The 13,755-nt window shown below is 42.3% G+C and overlaps 1 protein-coding gene across 1 annotated transcript; it reads left to right on the top strand.

The window, feature by feature from the left end:
* The first annotated feature begins 421 nt into the window (after positions 1-421).
* LOC116386794 (fidgetin) lies at positions 422-13,352 on the top strand. Its single transcript, XM_031853319.1, has 3 exons — positions 422-591; positions 1,368-1,597; positions 8,691-13,352. Exons 2-3 carry the CDS (start codon positions 1,573-1,575, stop codon positions 9,842-9,844), a joined length of 1,179 nt encoding a protein of 392 aa, XP_031709179.1. The 5' UTR covers positions 422-591; positions 1,368-1,572; the 3' UTR covers positions 9,845-13,352.
* The last annotated feature ends 403 nt before the right edge of the window (positions 13,353-13,755 follow it).

Here is a 13,755-nt window from a genome sequence, read left to right as displayed (position 1 = left end):
AAGTCATTGACAATAACTGAACTTCTCATGTGATCAGTGAAGGAGAAAATTCACTATTTTTCTGTAGTGTGCAACCCACATGATCATTCATCACGCTGAAGGACTACAATAAAGAAAAAGCATACACACGTGCAAATAAGATCATACACAAAATGCACACATGCAGAAATTCATGCACACACACATACACACACACACACACAGCAGGGGAAACAGGCTCTGCTCTGACACTGCATGATTGGTCACTTTTTCCCTCTCTCTCCCTTCCTGCTGAAATAGTTTTAACAAAAGGCAGGGAGAAGGAGGAGGGGGAGGGGAGGCATGGTTGGGGGAGGGGATGTATGCGCTGCTCTGTTGTCACTGGGCGAGGGAGAGCGAGAGGGGGGAGGGAGAAGGGAGCTGGAGGGCGAGCGAGGGAGTGTAGGAGAGAAGGATAGGGTCCCAGAAGAGAGTACAAGCCTCTCTCTCACACACACACACACATACAAGACTCACACATACACATTTACGTGGGCTCCCCTGTGTACTTTGAGGAATAGTGGATTACTTTCCAAATTGAACCACTCATCAAGCAAATCCAGGCATGATCAGGTCAGTAGAAATGTACTCACTTGCTGAAATAGATTTAGCTTTAGATTTAGCTTAGATGACAATGTCTCTGCGGCTTCTTGCACATTCCTGTCATTCTAAATGCCCTCTATTACCTCTTTATGTGTGATATGCCCTCTTTTATGTGCCGCTTACTCCACTGCACATGCAGTAGTTTGTACTCTATATGTCCAACCAGGTTACATGTCTATGCACTCATTCTTCAGTTTTTAACCCTCAAGTAGTCTATGTTAGACATGATAGCTTCCTTGCTCTGCAGAGAGAGAGAGTGCAAAGTTCCTCTTCCTGTTGTGGTTTGTACTGTTTGTGTCGAAACATGGGTGGCTTCAAAGAATTAGTAAAGTCTCCGCTGGCCGTGCGGGTTTTGTGGTCAGAGGGTAAAAGCCCCCTCTCTCTGTCAGTGCATTTAGCTTCAAACTCTGTCTTGATCGGTGGCTCACACACGTGTGTACACATAAACAGACAGAAATACTGAGGAAAGCAAAAGTGAGCGCATGAGAAACTCAATATCTGTTGCTTTCTGCAAGTACTTTCCAAAAGTTATTTTTACAATATAGTCTTTTTAATACGGATATTGCATTCAAGATGTAATCAATGCAAGCAAAAATGGGCTTTTATGATTATTTGTACTTTAAACATTGATAATTCTCTCAAAATGTCCCTACGCTTGGGCTTTTAATGGCTGCTACTGAAATAAACATCCTCTTCTTATTCACTGTGTGTTGTGGCTCTGACACTTGCATGTGTGTGCTTTTCAGTTGGCAGCGTGTCGGAGCGGTGTTCAACTGTGAAATGAACCATGGAGAGGTCCAAGAGGCCAGTCACTAGCCGAGCCAACCGCCGCACAACCACTAGCAGCAGGGGAAGCAGTAGTCCGAGGAGGACCCGCAGCATGCAGCTGGGCCCTCACTAGCACCAAGTGGACCTGGTCCTCTCCTCTTCACCTGGGGCCGGGGCTGCAGAATGCTCAGTCCTGTCACCCCATACAGTGAGTCTGCACTGCTTTTTCCCTTTTTATTCTCTAATGTTTGGACTAATATGTTGTATGGCCATGTCCAATGGTGGAGGTGTTTGGCGTGTTGTACGTGAACAATGGCACCTAGATTGGTCTGTTTTTCTGTACAACTTCTTCTTCTTCTGGGCTCCTCTTTTGTTCAGGACTCATCTTCTGTGTCTCAGTAGAGGGAAGCGAGGGGCTGGGGGGTCTCTTAGAAGTCATTTTGAGAAGGCAGATATGCTAATGCCTTTAACAGCTGAATCTGCAGGCTTTGCATTGAGGAATTTCACAGAAAGTGTTCAGTCGCTGTTTTTTCAGCCCCTCCATGTAAATATAGTATAGTAACAATTTACCAAAGCACCGCTGTCTGTCAAAGAGCAGCATGAACATAGTGAAGGAGTGCAGTGGAGCAGTTGATCGTATTCAGAGCTTTTCTTTAAAAATGAAAGATACATAAAATGTTGGTTATACTCATTTTCAAACAATAATAGCACTATATTTCCTTGGTATTCTGGGGACAGATATTGTTATCTAAGGTGGAAGACGTTTTCAATGTGTCGAACATTAGTGTGTAAAGCCAGATTAAATCACACAAATCTCTGTGACACATCCCAGTATAGACCTCACTTGTATATGTGAGAGGTGGCTATCCAGGCTGATGAATATGCATATATTGATTGACTGGGCTATTGATTAGGCCAAGCTTTAACAGGATTACAACGCTCACCTGATTGGAATAATGCAACAGGAATTTACTTATAGGTTTTACTCTTCTAAAAAGCTGCACAGAGACAAAAACTGGAAAACGAGGGAGTTTTCTGAGCGGACAGAGATTTTAGTAACGTACGTCTGTCACATTCCTCCCTCAAAAAGACTCACAGCGTCACGTTAAATTTCTTCCCAGAGAAACGTTAAATACACACAATCCTATGAAGCATTTATTTTTACAACCACAACTACTCAAATGAAACCTCACCGCACACACACACACACACACACACACACACACTCACTCTCTCAACATAAAATCACAATCAGCTACACCTCATTATGCTCTCTGTCTATAATGATGATTAGCAGTTTTAGCCCTTTTTAGCCGGCAGTTACCAGGGTGAAACGATTTTGTGAATGAAAGCCAGATCGTTAGTAACCTGGTGTCAGCAGCTACTCATTAGTCCTGTATAGAGGGACAAATAAACATCACCCTCCATTCACACACACACACACACACACACACACACACACACACACACACACACTCCACATTAGTCCTCTATAGTAATCATCACAGCTTGTTAAGCAAATTGTAGCACACCTTAGATCCTCATTAGGTGTTATAGTAAAGACCTGTGCTGCTGCTGGTAAAATGACAGAGAAAGAGCAAAGTGAAGGGCAGATGGAGGGGACGTGAGGAGGGACTGGTCAGCTGCACCCTGATATATGAGTGGACACAATAAGCAAAGAGGGGCCAGGCCACCCTCTGCCACATGTGTGTGAGCTAAAGGAGCGGGGGAGGGGAAAACTGACCACACAGGCTCGGACACACGGTCCCGTCTTTCCTACAGCACAGAGAGAAAGAGCGAGGCTCAAGAAAAGAAGACGATGGGGGGGCAAAATCTGAGTAAAAGAAAGAGAAATGTAATGAGAGGAAAGAGAGCATCACAATTATTCAAAGTAAAATAGTTTCTCAGTAGTGCTTTGAGGTAAATATGTGTGATGTGTCTGTTTGAGCGTCAAAAGCCGCATTCTGACTTGAATTGTTGTGTGATTTGTAGTTAGAAATATATTGTAGGTTAGAGATGTGTACAACTTAAATCAGATATGGTACAGTAGTTGATTGGCTGACAGCCTGGTGGAACGTGCAGATCTGGAGAAAAGGGGGAAGGGAAAAGAGGAGGGAGAGGGAGGGTATTCTCCTCAGCAGAACCTCCTTCACACTGGCTTCAGCGTTTAGACTATGGTCAGTGCTTACATAACAATCTAACCCTCACTTACTCTGTAAGCAGGGAAGACACAGAGCTGTACTGTGTGTGTGTGTGTGTGTGTGTGTGTGTGTGTGTGTGTGTGTGTGTGCGCGCGTGTGTGTGTGTGTGATAGATATGTGACTGTGTGAAGTCCATTGTCCATTTCCTCAAGAATCTTGACACACTCCACATTCATATCCCATTTCTCCTCTGTATTGATCTTACAAGCAGTGGTGTGAATTAACTCTAACTAATATAAATCGCCCAATAATGTGCAAACAGCCAATAGGGTCATTTATCAGCACTGTAAGTAAGCATGTTCTCTCCCTGCCTTCCTTCAGCCGGAGAGTGGACAGTGCGTGCTGAGCGTATGGAGAGGATATGTGCTTTGTAAATAGATCTCAGGTTAGATTCCTGGCATTCCAGCAGCCTGACTCAACCGATAGATGACCAAGAGCTCCTCTGCCTGTTGGTCAGCTGGAGATAAAACACTGCACAAAAAGCACAAGACAGGAGTTTGCTTGAGCCTGCGTGTGCATCTTGCTGTGTGTATTTCTGAGTGTCTGTCCATCTTCAGGAAATGTAATTCTTTGTTTACTGTGAGTGGAGTAAAACGCTCTAACAGAGGACCATTCAGCTCCAGAAGGGTGATTTTATGTTTCCCCAGCAAGCCACCTCTGATGCCTCACAACCCCCAAATCCCCATTCCCGTCAGCCCCTTCCCCCACACGTACTTTCATCTAATTAACCCCTAATTACTCATACTGACCATGCAGTGGACCACGAGTCAAGCTAGCCTCCACTGACACACAGAAAGCATCCATGACTTGCATAATTGTGTTTCCTTGAAAGAGAAAACCATACGATGAATTTGTTTGTCACATCCTATCAATGACAACAAGAAGAAAATTACAAAAAGTAGTAAAGTGCACTGAAACTGGTGTTAGTGGAGGTTGTTGACAGCTCAACGGAGAGCTGGGAGGGTTACACTCAGTCCATCTCTTTATTGCACACATACTGCACACTTTGCTGTAAAGCCATGTAGCAACCATTTTTAGGTCTTGATTAGGAGAGAGGAGGAAGAGTTTACTACGACGCTGTAATTTTACCTCACTTCCTGCTCTGGGAAGATTAAAATGAGACTTACTTGCTTGTGTCGGGACGATTAATGACACACACACCTTTGAGTGTAAGTTACATGGCAGCTCCACTGTTTCTTTTGGTTCCCGAAGGATTTAGCTGCAGCTTACATACACCTCTAACCACATTTATATAAAACTACATGTCGTGTCTGCAGGATGGGTCTGCTTGGGATGTTAGTATTTCCCTCTAACCTCGATATGCTTGATCCCCTCTTGCCTCAACACGTTCAGTGCTCTCACTGGCCATCTCCTCTTCTGGTGTAATCTCGCTCTTCTCAATAATGCAACACAAATTGGTTACTTTTCATCTAGCAAAGTCATTTTGAAAATGGAAACATTCTCTTCACCATCAATGTGAATGGTGTTACACGTGAAGAAATTAATTTGAGAGTACGTAAACATACATACAAAAATAACGCATAATTGCAAAAGTTCCTACTGCGACACCTGTTATTCAAGCTTCACTCACAACATAATGTACAGTATCTGTATGTTTGGGGTATTGAACAGAGGCTTGAGACTGAATTATACATCTTCATCAAAGTGTCAACTCACATACACTATACGTCTGGTGTCTAACTTGTGTGCATAGGTACAAATGATGAGGCATTCTCATTCATTTAAATGAGAGAAAGATCCCACCGCATGCTCTCTAGATACATTGCTTGTCTGAGCGTAGGGCATCACACATGCAGTGTAACGCTAACATGACAAAGTGTTTCAATTGGTTTGAAACATATTGAACACAGCAGAGAACGGCAATTTATTTTGTTGTAGAAGTGGGGTAGGTATCTTTCCCCTCTGTGCTAATAAGTCAACCATACATCGTATGTTGATCTTTATTACAGTGACATTTGACTAAAAGGTGTCTTTAGATTAATGGTGCAACATCACTTAACATTAGAAGTGGCACCTCTGTAGAGCAATGAACAGTCAGAGCCTTCCCCTTCATCTTCCAAACTGCTGCAAGACAAAGAGGAAACACTGGTGTTGGTCAACAGTATGATAATCACAATGATTAAGGAAAGCTATCAGAGTACCAAGCCGGCTTAGTACTCATCTTTGCTTCTTGGTAAGCCAAGCATGGCCAAGAATTAAGGGGTGTTTCCAAGCCCCGAGCCAGCATGACTTGCTAGATTAGGGTTAGGGGCTCCCTCACTCGTCCCTCCTAATACCTAAACCCTGCTCCCCAACATCCGTACTTCAACACAGATGTCTGATGCAGCACTCGTTAACAGCAAGAGGTTTTAATCTGTCGCAGAAATTCACATTTCCCGGTAAACATGGTAGTGTTTAAATGTTTGGAAAAAAACTTTTTGAGAAGCACTCTAGGTCTCAGGACTAAGACTATCTTCACGTGTATAAAGAGTGAGTATTTGCTATAGTGAATATAATAGTAATGCATAGTAATGGTCACCTGATACAGAGAGCAGTTGCAGTACAATACTCATACATATTATTAAGTAGAGCTACTGTACATACTTGTCTATAGATTTGCCTAAATGTAAGAATTAAACATTTCTTTTCTTTGAAGAAGTCACTCCTGCTTTTAAACAGTCTTATGTTGTAGCCATATTTATTTGTAACTGCCTAGATAATGTCTATAAATATTTCAAAAACCATCGAACAATCAAGTAAAACAATTGTTTTGTTGCATCGCCTTGAAATACAGCCAACATAGGAGTAAGCTCACCAGCGGTGATGCTTCTTTAATTCTTGTGTCGACAATTGTCTCAGAGCACTGACACTCCCACCAGCCTTGTGTGCTCTAATCCTTCGTTAGTCTGGTTTCATTGGTCTGGTTCTTAACGCGTCAAGACCCTCGCAGTTCACTATTCCATCGTGTGACCTCAGAATGATCCTCAGTTTTCACATTCCTTCGCTGCATTTTGATGAGGATTCCAGGCACATTAGATTACTGCGCTCTAATATGTCTCGGATAGATTATAAACCATCGGGTAAAGACGGGGTGAGATGAGTACCGTAGATTGAAGGCAAAGCGGCAAACGTTTGGCTCGTGCCTGCAATCAGCATGACCAGTGAGCATCAGTCTGACGACCCTGTATCTCTCCGCATGAAGGCCACAGGACGGACTTCACACCGTAGATAATGTTCTGTAAGTCTGCAAAACCATTGTATTTATTAACGCATTTCTAATTAAATTAATATATGTATTTAGCTGAAGTCTGTAAATAGCTGTAGACTGATTCTTAGTGAGTGAACTTCTGTTCAAATTACAGGAAATGGAGAAAGGAGTTTCTGGTGAACCTGCATGATTTAATCTGCTAAATCCGACCTGGTGGCACCGATAACAAGCATTAAGAATAATAATTATTATTATATAGAATTGCTAGTCTTCTCGCTGATGGTCTCATTAACTTATGTAGGTCACATAGAGGCATCGGTAATACTTTGAGACCAGTTAAATGTTCCTCACAGTAACTTTTATGTTAGAATGTTAATTACAGCTCATTTAACTCCACTGTCAGGAGGAGATGTTGGTGTCCATACAGAGGAAAAGGCCTTAATAATTACAGGAGACGTGAGGGGATGAAACCCCTCTGAAGATGGCCTCTTTAGTTTATTCCTTCAAGTTTTTAACTTTTTGGGTCTCTAATATTGACGTGAATGACTGAACCCTTTGGCTCTGTCTGTAATGACAAATCTTCAAAACAGTTGCTTCCCAGTAGGCACTGCGGTTAAGGGTTAGAGGGCTTAGGGGCTCCCTAACCCTGTGCCCAGTAGACCCACTTAGTAATGCAACCATGATCTGTAGATTACTAAAGAAGTACTGGCAGATTATAAACAATGAAAATAATTGTTACTTGCAACCCTAGTCTTAAATAAAAGCTTAAATTACAAGACTACAACAAACACGTTTCCTATGACTGCAAGACAATCATCTATGGTGCTGTTATCTGTCAAACTGAAGAGGAAAACATGCTTCGAAAGGAAAAGATTATTTTCAAGAATAAATAATGAATTAATACTGAAATGACAGTGTGTAAAGAACTAAAGTCTGATCCATAGAAGGCAAAAGACCAGAAATGAGAACAGCTAGGAAAGGAAATATATCATGATATTGGTGCTAATTTACTGAAACATATTTTTAAAAAGCATACTGACAGAGGCAGTATTTCTCCATCCCTGTTGGTGAAACTGAGGCAGGAACTTTTTCCTCTGTGCGTAGCTGTTATAGGGAAACCCCTCTGGCTCAGGCCTGTGGTTGGGACAGTTTAATAATACTCTGCAATGCCTGGAATGTCAGCCTAATGCCAGTTCAAAAAGAAAAAGCCTGCAAAAGCCAATCAAAGCCACAACCACTAAACCAGTGGATTACATGTTTGTGTAAATGTATAATCACGCATGGCACATGAAAAAAATGTCAGACTTCTTTGACTTCTCAAGTAGTCAGTGTACTTGTAATAGTGTTCATAGATATAGTGGTCCAGTGTCTCTGTGTAGTATAATTAAAAACTACTCCCCCCCCACCACACACACAACCCACACACACACACACCTCCTATTCCCCGTCCAGCAGACCCCTGAGGTTTGAGCCGAATTAGATCACACGCTCGGTGGGGGTGGCTTTGTGGACTAAGAGAGTCATAGAGAGACAACAATGGCCCTAATGTGAGTGAGGTAAAGGTAGAGGGCAGCTCGCGGGCTGATAGAGGCTTATCGCTGTGGAGACCAGGCTGGGGGCTGTGTTGCCGGCTTCACATAAAGATTAGAGCAGTTGTCCTCTGCCTGTATGAGACTGTGTAGAAGAGCAAAGGGCTAAGCATTGACATGATTCTGGAAAAGGGTCAGCGAGCCTTTGCGATTATGAGGGCAGATATTCATGGTGCCCGACTCTTTACTTGCCTGTGAGTTTTGGAAGACAGAAGAGGCTGGTCCAGACAAAATACTGCATATAGTTGAAACATCATTTTGAGATTGTGTGGACTAATTCAGCTTTGGTCTTGTTTCTGTCAGGTCTGTTGAAGATGCACTGGTCCCCGGAGCACACCGCCCCCTTAACTCAGTGGCCTGAGCAGCACCTAGATGTCACCTCTACCACTTCACCGCCGTCTGCCCACAAACACGACCCCTACGCTACAGCTGGTCGCCGAGGCTATGCCCCTGCAGGTTACCCGTGGGCCAGTGATGACATATCAGCCTTAACTGCTTCTTCTCTGCTCAAACGCTACGCTGAGAAGTACTCAGGGTTGGAGCTGTCCTATGAACGCCCTCCTACAGGGGCCTACTCAGAGCCTGGAGCTTTCCTGAAAACTGAATCTGAGCCATGGGCTCTGGGTCAGAGCATGGAGTGCTACCCTGGACTGGAGGCATTGACCGGCACCAAGGTAGGTTCTGCATCTGTGGGCATCCCAGCCACAGGAAGTGTGACAGTAGTCAGCAGTAACTTGGCGTCTGAGCCGGGCTACAGTGGTGCTGGCTCCTGCAATGCCCCGTCATCTCAGGAATACCCTCCTGCCTACAACAGCACCTACCTGTCTTCAGGATACTGCCCTCAGCCAAGCGCAGCACTTCCCCCTGCCCCTCTACACACATTGCAGGCCGCACCCACTCTCGTGCCCAGCTACAGCGCCAGCACTCCTATCTACAACTACCCTCCAGGGTGCTACCCCCAAACCAGCCTGTCCTCTGGATACAGCCACCCCAGTGCCTCCTACCTGCCCCCTGGGATTAGTGCCCCCACTCCTCTGGCCCCTAGGCCCACCATGGTGGGGGGCAGTTACAGCTACCCATCTCACAGCCTTGGAGGGAGCTCTGAGGGAGGCGCACCACTGAAACGCAAGGCCTTTGAGATGGCAGAGGACGGACAGGAGGGAGCAGAGGTGGAGGGATCACGCTACAGAAAGTATGGCAACGGCCATAGCAAAGGTCACGGCAATGGGCACGGCAATGGCTACGATATGAGCGGCTCCACCTCAGACCCGCAGGCCTACAAATCTGGAAAGCCCATGATGTCCCCCCCTTACGTCGGGGCAGGGGACTACAGCCCACCATCAGGCCTGGCAGGTGAGAGCGCGTCAGCGGAGCACACCTTCCCTCAGCAACAGAGAATGTCTATGAAGATACCTGCATCGCACACACGACCTGAAGACCCCACTGCAGGGCGCTGACAGCACCGGTCGGCATTTGAGAGGATTCGCTCGCCCTTTGAAAACCAACCAGGGTTCTTTTTGGGTGAACAAAATTGGATAGTCAATGAAAGGTTTTTATTTCACTTTTGAAAAACAAGAAGGCACAAGACTGGTATTTCTTGTGCATCTTTAAAATGTTCACTATTCATATTTTTCCAAAGATTCACGGGGGGCATTTTGCCCTCTAAGGTTGAGGTAAGTTAGGGGTGAGGTCGAGGCATTCTCTACATAGATAGCATTAAGACAGTCTAAATGTATGAGTGTCTGTTTCTCTCAGGATCCTATTTATGTCCTTTGGCTACTGCGGCAGCAGCACTGCATCTGCAACGTAACTGTTGTAAAAGTAGGTGTAATTATTTGTGGCCGTTATGTATGAAAAAGGCCTTTGACTGCAATACGTTCTACCACACCACAAAAATCATTACCGACCAAAAAGTAAGGAAAGCAATAACTGAAATGGTGAGACGACCATACTACTTCAGCACAATCACTGCTACTTTACACAGCTGACTCCAAGGCTCGGTGTGTCACCTGGCCTCGAGAAATTAATGTTTCCCCGCTCATCCCTGGCTTTCCCCCTACCTTTACTCATTCTTTCAGTTTCCTTAACCCCTTCTTTTCATGTTCTTTATCTTATTCTGTCCCAGTGTCCTGCTTCTTGTTCTCAACCCTTTTCCTTGCTGAACAACTTTTGTTTTTGTCCAGTTTATACATAACAAGCTGCTTATCAAATGATTACATAGTCTACACGAAGCCGCCCCTTTAAAATTGTTTTCACGTAAAGAAAGAGTGGGGAAATAATCTCAGATTTTATGTTCATTTAAAAATGTATTTAGCATTCATACCATGACAGCATAAGAGTATATTCAGATCATCTTCAAAGCATGTTGTTTGCTTGTATGTTTGTTGATCCTAAAACTAACAGGAAAGTATCTGCGAATAATGGTGCAGCTCACACATTTAAGATTCAAACTATTACAAGAAACAATGACTACACAAATCAACAGAACAACCAAAAAACAAAAAAACTATGCTTAAGTCTGCATTCTGCTAAAATTCACTCAGAGTAAACTGTGTAAAGGTCCATAAGCCTGTTTGTTACTTCTGTTTGGATGCACAGCCCAGACTGAGAGGAACGCAATTTTAAAATGACTTTCTTTATGAAGATTTACCTGCTTGTCTGCTACGGGATTTACTTTTTTTTATGCATTCTCTTTACTTTTGCCTCTGAAAAGGATGATTATATAGTCGTGTTATTGAATACTCAGGAAGAATTTTGTTACCTCAGAATGATGAAATAAGAATGTATGTTATTACCTTCGGGTGTTTGTAGGGAGCTTTATGGAGCAAGATGAAAACGGAGCCATGGCTTTTATTAAGAGCGAAACATACTCTGAACACTTCAGGGAAACAATGAACTTACAAGGCCTTGATACTAACAGTAGAAAACATGTACAAAAACACACACACACGCACACGCACACACACACACACACACACACACACACACACACTGCTTCTTAGCTCTGGGAAAAAAACTTGAGGTTTTTGTACCAAGGCCTGAAATGTTGAATGTAATTCAGATATTTTTCTTAAAAAGGACAATACATGCCATATTGTACATCAATGATGTTTTTAGATATATGAAACATATTTTCTTCATGTATAGATGTAATTCTCTTCTAGGTTTTGGTGGAAAAATGAATGACATGTTCAGTGTTAGTGTAGTTAGCAGTGGGGAAACAGTGTTTGTGGACAAACTGTCAAAATAAAGCACTCCTGATTAACAACTTTTGACATATCAAGATATACACATATTACAGTATATGCTCTATAGTAGGTATGTTTAATAAATGTCTTAATAAAGTGTTCAATCTCCATTTTTCAATATCAGTATTTTAAAACCGCTTGACACAGTGTCACCAATTAATCAGCTTGATTTGAGCTCTAACACGAATCGACACCATGAAGAAGGGAGAGGTTTCAAATGTATGTGCACTATCAGAAAATATGTAGTTACAACTGTAAATCTTTTTTTTCAGTGTTGTAGCTTTCTTGCTACACTATGCCATCCCTACATAGGTTATGCCATACAAATATCTCTTTTGCAAAATTAAACATAACCAAACTCTTAACTAACAGCATGCCCAGAGAGTGGATCCCCATACATAGAAAGATTTAGGGTGTAATGCCGCTTCAGATTTAGTCTGGAAAAAGTATTTTAATTTGGAAATGTAAACGCGTGAAATTTAACTTACTGAACAAAAATAAAAATAAAACGCATCACGCAAAGATTTAGCTTCAAATTATGCTGGAGAAAAAAATACATATTAATAAAAAGGTGTTACACTAATAATAATGTACTCTTACCCCCAGATTTTAAAAGTATTTAAGCGCTTAGCTACAACAATTAGATGCTCTTCAGTGTCAAACAAAAAATGTGATCTACATTAACTTACACACTGCAACAACAGTATTTGCTGTTTCTTGGTGTAACTCTGATTCATTGAAGTAAGTGGAGTTGAATTAGTCCAACTGATGGAAAATGGCATTTCAGCGTTATCTTCTTAATCCAGTTGTACTTTTGTTGTATCTTGTGTTCTCTGTAACCATTTCTACCTCATTTTGAAGACATTGTACATGGAAATATTTATTTCATGTCATTTCACTTGCCATTTTAAGGAGCAATGTTTCTAATTCTTGACCTGTTAAAGTCTACCTCACTAAAGACTGTTGCATCATAAAAATGAAGATATCACAACAACAACAAAAAAACCTTGACTTTTTTTTTTGTCTGTGAACGTTTGAGGTTTGAGTGTCATTATCAGTCACTAAAATATACTATGACGAGAGCATGACATATGTTCCAAAAGGTTTTCTCTTTACAGATGTGCTGACCATGTCCAATGAGAGGACTCTGTTCCACTATTTGTATTTTCAACCAGTGATGATCCTGAGGTACTATCTTTCATTTACTGGTCCATATATTTATGAAATTTTCCTAATAGTTTCTTCTGAGGTTTCCCAGAAAGAGCCATGTAATTTGGCACTAATTATATTCAAATGGTACAATTAATTCCAATTAATTTATCTCGAGTCTTTTACTCAGTAGACAGCAGATTAGCTGAACATAATTCAACAAATAATAGGTGTAGAATTTATATAATAAATTAACAATTACATATTTTTTCACTTGGATTTAAATGGAGCAGTTATTTCAAGAAAATGATTCTGAAAAGCAACAACTGGTTTCAAACTCATCTACTACCATTCTCAGAACATTGTCCCCTTTTCCATATAATCTGTCCAATTTTACATTTTAAATTATAAAGAAATAATGGACCAATAAACCAATTACCCAAATCTTTATTTCTCTTGCCGGTAATAATGTATTAATATTTTTAGCCCAAGTTGTAACAGTGGTGAGGAATAAGAAGGCCATCCATGTTATGTTAAGACCCCAGTAGAAGCTCAATAGAGCATAGAATAAAAGGACAGGAAGAGCAGAGAAGATGCTGACCCCCCCCCCCCCCCCCCCCCCCCCCCCATCATCCACAGCTTTATTGTCCGGAGGGCGGAGGGCATGCGCTCGCGTGTGACAGATGTCCGAAACTTTTGTCCTTTTATCCACAGTGAATCTAGCCCTGCTGCAACGTCCAAAGTATTTCACAAAACTGTTTTACATAAAACGTATCTTTGACTATAATGAGGATTAGCAAAGTCCAGGCATCTTAAACAAACCTTAAACCACATTCCTGGCGCTGGCTGTATATAAACCAGCCATCCATATTTAAACCTCTTGCTAAGATTCTATTCCCATCTATGAAGCTCACTAACCTCAGAGCCAGACTCACTTCCCATTCTGAGCAACCAGCTCAGAAAACCATCAA

Source organism: Anarrhichthys ocellatus, unplaced genomic scaffold (assembly GCF_004355925.1).
Source record: "Anarrhichthys ocellatus isolate YVR2014 unplaced genomic scaffold, GSC_Weel_1.0 scaffold1, whole genome shotgun sequence".
NCBI lineage: Eukaryota > Metazoa > Chordata > Actinopteri > Perciformes > Anarhichadidae > Anarrhichthys > Anarrhichthys ocellatus.
Note: the sequence above shows the minus strand (reverse complement) of the source record. Positions and strands in the feature narration are given on the sequence as shown.

What these genes read in the sequence shown, in the direction of transcription:
- LOC116386794 (XM_031853319.1), top strand. Translation starts at nt 1,573, where the DNA reads ATGCTCAGTCCTGTCACCCCATACA. An exon ending in CAGTCCTGTCACCCCATACA is followed by an intron (nt 1,598 to 8,690) that starts GTGAGTCTGCAC and finishes TGTTTCTGTCAG; the next exon opens with GTCTGTTGAAGATGCACTGG.